Source organism: Anabrus simplex, chromosome 3 (assembly GCF_040414725.1).
Source record: "Anabrus simplex isolate iqAnaSimp1 chromosome 3, ASM4041472v1, whole genome shotgun sequence".
Classification (NCBI taxonomy): domain Eukaryota; kingdom Metazoa; phylum Arthropoda; class Insecta; order Orthoptera; family Tettigoniidae; genus Anabrus; species Anabrus simplex.
In genome coordinates, this window is record NC_090267.1 from 345494975 (window position 1) to 345505726 (window position 10752).

General features: G+C 39.6%; 1 protein-coding gene across 1 annotated transcript in view; it reads left to right on the top strand.

Annotated features, from left to right (window-relative positions):
• The window catches only part of LOC136866359 (uncharacterized), a 238770-nt gene extending 228333 nt beyond the window's left edge, over positions 1-10437 (top strand). Inside the window, exon 4 of the mRNA XM_067143230.2 lies at positions 9723-10437. Within this exon, the coding sequence (XP_066999331.2) occupies positions 9723-10159 (437 nt within the window). The 3' untranslated portion in view covers positions 10160-10437. The remainder of the gene's footprint in view (positions 1-9722) is intronic.
• Positions 10438-10752: the final 315 nt, after the last annotated feature.

The following is a 10752-nucleotide window of genomic DNA, read 5'->3' on the forward strand; positions in this document are numbered from 1 at the left end:
TTCACATAGGCGAAGACGTGGAGAAATGTTGCTAATTATTTGAGGACTTCTTTATACATATGTAGTTTCGCGGACTTTTCCCTAGAACGTTTTACACTCAATAATTCTTACACACACACTTTGAGGATACTTGAACCGTTAAGGCAACGTTAAGCCGAGTCTAAGAACGCTCTTCTAGAGCAGGGTTTCTACTGTCAACAAATAAAATAAAAAATGTTACTGTGGGTGACCTTTCAAATATAAGTACAGTTTTGCAGAACGTCTACCATTCTTACGCATATAGTTTGTGGATATCTTTAACGGATTAGTCAGCGTAAACCGAGAAAGCGTTCGCATGCTGTCACTTTCTTCGAGTTGTTTCGCAGATACCGTAAGAGCTTGGCTTCCTAAATCACAGTTATCAACATATATATTACAATTTGCTTTATACATGTACAGATAATTCTTATGGTGACGTTGGAATAGAAAAGGGCTTTGAGAGGGGAGGAAGTGACCGTGGCCTTTGGTACAGACCCTGGTGTGAAAATGGGAAACCACGGAAAATTATCTTCAGGGCTGCCGTCAGTGGTTTTCGAACCCACTATCTCCCAATTTCATTATTTAATATTTATCGGGAGATCCTCTTGGTAACAGTGAAAAAACACACAAAAATCTGTCCAACGTTGCCCGAGTTATAACGGTTTAGGCAGCTTTGAGCCAAATTTCGGGGATTCTCTTCCCGTATTGAGTGCAGGGTTTCTGGTGTTAACAAATATAGATACTGTTGATCTGGGGGATCTTTCAATGATAGGTGAGCGGTCCCGGACTTTATTTCATAAAACACTACAATTCCTATACATGTAGTTTATTGATATCTTTAACGATACGCAGCATAAACCGGGAAAGTGTTCGCATAGCGTCACTTTATTTGAGATATTTCGCAGAAACCGGCTTCCTTTCGTCACAGTTGAACATATTTTAATAAACGGAAACCTTCCCCGGGAGCTCCTCTAGACAACAGTGAAAATCCCATAAAAACCTATCCAGCGGTTCTCGAATTATGGAATGCTCTTCCTTACCTAGCTCAGGATTTCTTTTTGTTAACAACCATGAAAACTGTCAGTAGGGGTGAACTTTTAAAGACAGGTACAGTATGTGGTGCCGGGGACTTTTGTACAAAACTTTTTATGCTCTACAATTTTATGAAAAAACCTCTACTGCTCTGCTTCATTTAATCACAGTTCAATATTTAATGCACGAAAACCTTCTCTTGGAGATTCTCTAGACAACAGTGAAAACTACATAGACATCTCTAGCGTTTCTTGAGATAGAACCGAATGCATACAGACATGCATTGAGTTTTATGATATAGAGATAATTGTCTGCGATCATCTTTGCCAGTTTAAAGTCAGAAATGGCCGATCAGCACCTTATCAACTTCTGGTGAGAGAATTTTCAGTAAACCCCCATAAATTTAAAAATAGAAATGTGTAAATTTCTCCACTACTTGGATAAACATAGAATCTTGGATATATTTTGGGGCTTAGAAGAGAGCGAGTGCAGATTCTTTGTAGTTCCCCTCTTAGTAGCTTCTTATGACATGCAGGGTGTACAGATAAAATCAATGCATCCTTCCACTCCTGACACAAGAGAGATACAGAGTTCCGATAAAACGAGATAACTTATATAAATAATTCTCACTTCCTTCCGCAGTGTTCATAATTTTAATTAATGTTTTTCCGATAAAGTTATTCGCCATTTCTTTGTTTACATCCTCTTTTTATAGGTTTAATACGTCCAACTTCAACATCTTCCAAAAACATGCCTTTCCGTCCACTAATATGGCGCCAGTTTTCCACCCATGTGGCGTATACTGGTTGCCTAGTAATGGTGTCGGTTTTATGTCGACACAAAGTTGCTTACACTAATTCCAGATGGACCACCAGCCCAAAAAACATATCCATGTTAATATTGAAATTTAGGCTACTTTCGGAGAAGAGAAACTAAACTCTCTATATACAAGACCGACTACAATATATCAGTCCGTAATATCGAAACCAAAATGGTGGACGTCGTGGGCGCAGCAAGTGCTGACTGATGAAGGTTAGGTAGCATGTATAACTTCATTTCAACGATAAACCGCCACATATCCATAATAATAAAATAATAATAATAATAATAATAATAATAATGATGATGTTTCCGTCGCACTAACTACTGTTCACGTTTTCGAATATGCCAGAATTTTGTCCTGCAGGAGTCCTTTTACGTGCGTAAAACTACCGATACGAGACTGACGTATTTGAACACCTTCATTCCAAGATTAATGTTAAAACGTACTTACTTAGAAGAACATAATTGAAATGATGTGCATTAAAGAGCAAGTACCTTAAAGGCTACTGAAGATAAATACGCACATACATGTAGTTATGTCAAATCCTTTAGCATCAGGTACATTATTTTAACAATGTCCTAGTGCCTTTACTGGCGGGACCTAGTGTTTACAGTGCACTACAGTATGTCTTCTGGTATAGGCTAGAGCAATTTTGTTACTTTCATTAATGAAAGTGACTGAGGTATGAGTGATGCTAGTAATGCCATTCCTTATGCAGCCAGTTCCTGCTATGAATGGTGTGAAAATGTTGCTCATAGGGCCGGTTGGTGCATGCATTTCAGTGGACTTGGCAGACTGATATGTAATAACAATTTCTGGCTCGGTGAGGAAAGCAACGGGAAACTACCTCACTCCTCATTTCCCTAGTACGCCTCTTCAGTGATGCCTAGGCCATCTATGACAGCAGATGGCGGAGCTGTTGAGGATCCAACCAGCTTTCGGGCTGAGGACTAAACATACAGATATTATGAATTACACAACACTGACATACAGAAATATGTAAGTAAATAAATACCACACGCAATAGGCTTCTTTCTGATGAAAAACTTTGCCTAAATAAATAGTAATAAGACTGTTAAGAGAGAACAGGTGGAATATAGAAAGTAATGTTATGTAAATAGCAGTTTACCTGGCAGGTTTACATGCTATTGAGCTTAAGACCCTTGCGAATCTTCTGCTTCGCTCCTAAATCCTCAATATTGCTCCTCTGAATCTGTTGAATGTGAGGTTTTTTTAGCAATGTACTAGGAGACATTTTTGTCATGCAGAAGTTTTGAGTAGTTTTTAACACACATGTTGACCAGGACTTTAATGCACTTCTTCAAAAAATGTATTAATGGTATGCAACACTTGCAGTCATAGTCAGCATTACTTTAAGGTATTTTCAGCCATTTGGAGACCTAGTTTCAATACAGCACTCCTCTGTTTGACTAATTTAAGAAAAATGTGGTTCATATTCAACACTGATAAGGGTTTGGAAAAGGCAATACACATCAAAAGTAAGGGATAGAAGGAAAGCTGAAGGATGCTTCAATCCACCTCTGTTTAGCTGAGTGAAGTATGAATGATGTCCCATATTATCCCAATCAACACTTCAATAAATGCACGTGTCAATGAGAAGAAACAGAGACTTGGAAGGATCAGCTGTATTAGGGACACAAGTTTTTAGGATCCCGCCGCTTAATAGCTCAAACATTTTCCTATTTGTTCGATGATTATCAGAGACTAAGCACACTACATCAAAGTTAAGTTCATTCATGACTTTGAGAACATCTACTGTTAGTTTCAGTAGTGTCTCAGCATTCATGGTTTTTTACTGGGAAGAGACTAATGGCATCCTTGTACTTCGAATGTAAGGATGAACACACAAAAATCTGCATAGTGGTGGCTGCCTCAGACTCAGACCCATTTTCAGAAATCCCTATTATCTTTCCTGTTGTATATGTCATCTTGGCATTAACATAAATTTCATCCATCATGACTGTAACAACTTCATTCTCATCATTCAAAAGTTTAGACTTCTCCATTAGGAAACATTTTTGAGAAGATCCAATACCACAGCCTTATGGACAAATTCTACTTAATAATTGACGAAGGTATACAGTACATGATGAGGTAGAGTCATAAGGTTAGTTTTACGAATGGACTGATAGGCTCCTGACCGAGTTCTATAGCTGCAGTCACTTAGGTGCGGCCAGTATCCAGTATTCAGGAGATAGTGGGTTCGAACCCCGCTGTCGACAGCCCTGAATATGGTTTTCCGTGGTTTCCAGTTTTCACACCAGGCATACCTTAATTAAGGCCATGGAGGCTTCCTTCAAACTCCTAGCCCTTACCTGTCCCATCGTCGCCATAAGACCTATCTGTGTCGGTGCGACGTAAAGCCACTTGTAAGAAAAAAAAAGATAGGCTCCTGGATATGAGTAAGAAATTGTGGCAGCCCTTATAAGATACTCTGTCGAATACTGTACATGACTAACTACAGACAATTCAAACTGTTCTAGAGCAAATTTAGTTTTTCTACATTTTACTATATCCAGATCACTATCAAGAATCAAGGCCTCCTTTAAAAAATTCACTAGGACAGAGATTTACATCTAAGGAACTCGATACTTTGAAACATACATTCATTGATGGTACATCGTTAAATTTACCACCATCATCTGTGTTAATAAAAAGAGCACTATTTTCACTCATAATTACTGTGAACGGGGCCACCTGTTTGCTGCTGAGAATTCTTCTGAAGTCTCCAAACTATGGTATTAAATCCTGCTCACATCACTTAGCAAACTTCTTCTCCTCCCTGTCGATCACTTGTTGTAATATTTCTTCTGGATTTCTCCTGCCTTTGGGGAGCCTAATTGTATGGTAAGAAGGTTGATTGTAGGAACTGCATCAGGAGTTAGCCTAATTTAGGTATTCCACGAGGGATACGAATAGGCTCACCGTTTTCGGTTGGAAAGAGAACTTCCCTAATCACAAATTTTGTTTCGAAATGTTTCACGCGTACAACAGTTTGGTCTTTGACTTTCAAATTTTCCCGATGAATATTCCTTATCCATTTCTCCCGTAAAGCTCTATCTTTAGGGAACTTAAAATTTGAAGTGTTCGCAACGGTACCCGGTAGTTCGATCTACAACCAGGAATGCAGCAGGAACGACCCATTTCGTGAAATGTTACAGTACGGCAATATATACACAATTATATACTAACAATACCATTATATACACTCCTAACAATGCACCATACTAATAAACCGTTATAGATTTCTATTTCACCAAATATATACTTTATATTTCAATTACTCGATCAAAATAACACTTTTAACACAATGTAAACACAGCCATGAACCAACCACATGTCTCAAACTTTCGCCTACCGAAGCGCCAGTTTCCTCCCAATCGATAGTAGTATTAAGGTCTGATATATTGTAGTCGGTTTTGTTATATATTTTGTCGATAGATCATGAAATATAATTAGTATTCTCAGACGTTACGGACGAGTTTGTGACAAAGTGAGAAAATTCAAATGCCACCGCCACTGAATGTAATATACCGTAATACCACATCAATATTCCGTTAGATGCCAGATCTCTCTTCAAAATCTGCAATGAGACAGTGGAAAATATCAGGATACTTATAAAGTTGTCATTTGATATGAATATATGATATAAATAACAATTTTCATATTTAAATTGTTTCGAATAATGCATTAAAATTGTATTTCTGAAAAAATGAAACAGATGTGTGCACCCATTATTGTATAATAATGATGATGATGATGACGATGATGATTGTTGCTTGAAGCGACCTAAAATCTAAGTTATAGTTTCATTTGGTATTTTGTGATTTATTTATTTATTTATTTATTTATTTATTTATTTATTTATTTATTTATTTATTTATTTATTTATTTTTGGGAAACTGAAACAGTGAGATGCCGAATTACAGAGGTCCTCAAGGAAAACATATTTACAATGGAGTAGCATAATGCAAACTTAAAAAGTAACGAAGAAAAAAGATCTAATTACAAAAGTAGTGGAAGAAAGTTAAAAATAACAAGATAACTGTAGGGAAACAACATTTAACAATAAAACATAAAGGCAAATGGAAACAGCGAGGAAAATTAACTAAGTAAAACGAAGAGAAGAGCTTATAATAACTAAGCACAGTAATATAAATACAGAAATGACACATAAGTACGGTATAATACAGTAAAATAATAAACATTACGTTATTTACAATAGAGGAGACAGCAATGAGAAGAGAAAAAATGAATTAGGAAAGGAGCTAGATTAAGCTAAGGAAGAATCGATTAAAGGAGGCATACGAAGAAAAAACGTCCAAGTTTTTGTCAGAAGATAAAGAGGGTTGGAGTGGGGATAAAAGTTCTGTGAATACGGGATATGAAGGGGTGGATTTATTCAAGTTTTGCGAGTTGGGACATGTAGGTTCAGAAGAACGAAATAAACTGTTAACGGCGTTATATAGGAATCTAAGGTCGTCTATTTTCCTGTGAGTGATGAAGTTAAAGAAAAGTAGACTCACTATCCTGTTTTCTTCAGGGGACCCAGAATTTGTGCGGGTGCCCCTGTTCACAACCATAGGTATAAGAACGCTATAAAGGAGAGAACTGGTCCGTCATCTAATACGAGGTCTGTCTAAAAAAAAGTATGTTGAAAGGTCCGATATCACAGTGGCAAAGTGTGGTAACACCGCGTGCATGTGCATGTGAATAGAGAGACATCTCGAGAAGCGCCACGGAGCTGAAGCAGGTTAGTTTGCTGCAGCCAGACGTGAAGACTTGTGTCATAGCGCAATGGAGCAACGCATAAACATCAAATTTGTTGAAAATTGGGAGAAATGAAGACAGAGATGCACGTGGTGTTGATGCAAGTGCACGGGGCAGAAGTTGTAGGTAGAAAGTGTGTTTACGACTGCTTCAAATGTTTTCGTGGTGGACAGGATACCCTTGATGATATGCCACGACCGGGTCGATCGTCAACAAACAAAACTGCAGAAAGATGGAGCAAGTGCGACAGATGGTGGCACAAAATCGGCCATGAGGAGGACATAAAAAGAATTCGGGATTAGCAAGGAGAGAGTGAACACCATCATTCACAACAATTTGGGTGAGTGGAAGATCTGTTCTGGATTCGTGCCGCGCACATCGACTGACGAGGACAAGGCAACGCAGTTGGAAATTTCTGGAGATTTCGTTGACACGTGTGAACGAGATCCATCTTTTCTGAAAACCATTATCACAGCTGAAGCTACCAGTTCAATCCGGAGACCAAGCGACAATCAATGGCATGGTGTTCACCGAGTTATCCATCTCCCAAAAAGAGTCGCCCCCAAAAGTCCAGGATCAGGACATTGTTGGTCGCTTTTTTTTGACAGCAATGACGTGATCCACCAGGAATACGTACCGGAGGGTCAAATTGTCAACGCGCATTTTACGAGAACGTTTTGAAGAGTTTGCTGCTACCCATCCGGCATGTTCGGCCAGAGTTGTGTACAGGACTGGAAGGTGGAGTATCCTCCGCGGTAACACCTGCCCACACAAATCGATCCGTGTGTGCAACCTCTTAGCGAAGTGACGCGAAATTGTTCTCTCGAACATCGACCCTACTTCCCAGATTTGGTGCCTGTAGACTTCTTTTTGTTTCCCTGTCTCAAGGGAATCTTGAAAGCACACATTATGCTTACATATCGGACATCCAGAGAGCCTCCGTGGCTCAGACGGCAGCGCGTCGGCCCCTCACTACCGGATACCGTGGTTCAAATCCCAGTCACTCCATGTGAGATTTGTGCTGGACAAAGCGGAGGCGGGACAGGTTTTTCTCCGGGTACTCCGGTTTTCCCTGTCATCTTTCATTCCAGCAACGCTCTCCATTCTCATTTCATAGCATCTATCAGTCATTAATATATCACTTTGGGAGTGGCGACCCCATCGTACTAACAGCCTATATATGTTTCATTCATTACATCCCTGACCCGGTCAATGACTGGAAAACAGGTTGTAAGTTTTCATTTTCATCGGACATCCAAAGGCCCGTGACATCAGTGCTTCTCTCTATTCCAAAATGTGCCTTCATTGCCAGTTTCCAGCAGCTCTATACACGTTGCCAGAAGTCCAGAAATATATTGTGACCCATGGACAGTACTTTGAAGACAACTAAAGGTATTTTGTTTTCTTTGTGTTATGGCATCATTCACTGTACTTATTAGACACACCTTGTAAATGCCACCTGAGATGTTCACCTCTATTGGTAGAAGGTCGACGTTTGTCTCTCCTTAACTATTAGACTGAAGAGTGACATCAGCCAAATAGCTGCATCCCATCGTTGTGAGGAACTCATTTCTTCTAAAAGATCGTCTGGGCTAGTACTTTTCCCATCCTCATTTTCTAAAAGCAGTATTTATTTCATCAGCATCACTTTGTTCGATGGGCCAATCGACGGCATTGATGATTGGATTTAGTGGTTGGGGAATTCCTCATTCGTGATCTTCTGTAAGTAGCTTCGAAACAGTTCTCTTGTTCATCCAGTCGACGACAATTGTACTTTGTTTCGTCGTAGGAGCTGGTGAAAAATTGGTGTCCTCCATTTTCAAATGAACCAATTTGACGAGTTTATAGATGTTATGCCCATCTTCGCACCTATCGAGTTTATGATAAATGCCCGTATTTATCGTGGCTTATCGGACATGTCATTTTCAGCATCAATGGGGGAAGACCAAAGTAAGTGAAGCAATTCAGGTACCTCTGCTCCCTAATATGCAGCAATGGTGACATACTTCCAGATGCCCGCACCCGATTCAACGCCACTTTGAATGAAATGACACCGGGTGAATGGAGTCCTGTGTGTTTGTGGAATACCCTGCACCTAAAGACGAAGGAATAAAGAACGACAGTGCTCCTAGTCGCCCTTTCCGAGTCGGAGTGCTAGCAAGCAACAGCAAATCATGAGCAGGTTATGCAAACTATGGAAATGTTTCGATAGAGCCTTGGTATAATACGATTCGACCACGCAAGGAGCGATGATGCATTTGCGCCCATTTTAGAGAAACTACGGGAAGGCAAACTTCGATGGTATGCACTCGTCGTTCGCAGCAAAGAGAGTTATGGAGCGAGGACAGCGATGCTTCTGGAGCGTGAGAGCCAGCGACGGTGGATGGATCGCATCAAAACATAAAATATTTGAACACCGCCCCAGAAGATGCCGGGATCGGTGCAAGTGGAGATGGATGTGTCGACAAGTGGACCTTGCCATTATGCGGTTATAACGCTAGGAAGAAGTTTTCACGAACTTCTGGATCTCTCTACAGACTGTTCTGTGGACTTTCCAACGAGAGTTTGGTTTGTTGTTGAGAGACTCGTAATACAACTGCTTCTTCTTGAGTATCACATCTTTGACGTCATCATTCCGAAGACATCTTTGTCGACTATTCATCGTCTTGCCTTAATCATTTAGAATTACACATGTGGTTCCTAGAGCAGTGTCCTTCGTCTAACTTTCTCCGACTATGGTAATGGGGGCAGTGTTACTCGTGGTAATATGTGCCTTCTTTTCTTTGAAGTGTCAGCGTATAATAATCTATGATTGTATCCATGCTATGCTTTCGGTTTTCGATTGCTGGATGTGTAACTTGCAGATGATTGATTGATGTTCCGTAGTGATTATTTCACACGGCGAGTCTTCTAGCACGTCTTAGAGAGTGTGATCAATTTATATTGTCTTCGCGATGCTGTAGTACATGATTAAATGGGATTCATACTGTTGAACCAAGTGTCGTTGATGACCAGCTAACCTTGTTAATTTTACTCATATGACTGTATCTATTTCCAGAGCTAGAAGCACTCATCTCAAAAAATGGCGAAGCTTCATCCGTAAACTCTGCTGGTTTCTCGGAGGTAGTCCCGCCACAACCCGACCAAATACCTGTAGCATGGGAGGTCAGCACTGGAACGTCCGGAAAACGTCCGCGGCCTCCACGGCATCGAAGTCGTCCAAGCAACAACAAAAACAACAGCGAGAAAGCACCTCCGTCTAGAAGCAATTCTGCTCCTCCTAAGTGCAATCTCGTAGTTAAGTTCTCATCACAACCGCAGGAAATAATACTACCAACGGGCAGCTGGCGTAAGCTGCCGCGAGAGTTGTCTATACCCCCTTATCGTCCCTTCTGTGCTATGGATTTGTGTCCTTTCACAATGAAATTCAGTGAAGTTCGCCCTATTCATGAAATAGAAGAAAATACTCAAGGTATTCCAAGTGAGAGTAAGTGAAATGTTCGCATTAAAAATATAATTTCTGGTTAATATCATTCAGATTGCTATGATCCAACGGACTGCAGTTTCTCACCATAGCTTCTTCGAGAAGATCTATAGATATGTACAGTATATCCAAGGAATTCCTTGCCTTTTTTCGTACTGTTTTCGGTAGATGATAATGAGGTAAGAAAGTGTCTGACCCTCGAGAGATAATCTAAAAAGATTCTTCATAAAATGTATGAATGACGTAATGTATGTGAGAATCATTTAGATAAAATTAATGAATATTTAAGTACGTACTGTTAAATAAAGAACTAGTGTTGCAAATAATGTTTCAATAATATTTCGCATATGTTACTTTTGTGATTACAACTTAACACACAACTCATATTAATGTAATTTTAAATATTGTATTTTGGATATCGTGTGTTAATACTAATCTTATTGAATTGTGATCTACCAAAGAAGATCTAATTAAAATTTATATTTTTTTACACAAAGAATTAGTATTAAGAAGTTATCTCTAGTTCTGGTTGTCAGTTAAATTTTCTCTCTTTCTTTCTTAATTAATCCGTTTAGTCTCCAGGGTTGGTTTCCCCTCGGACTCA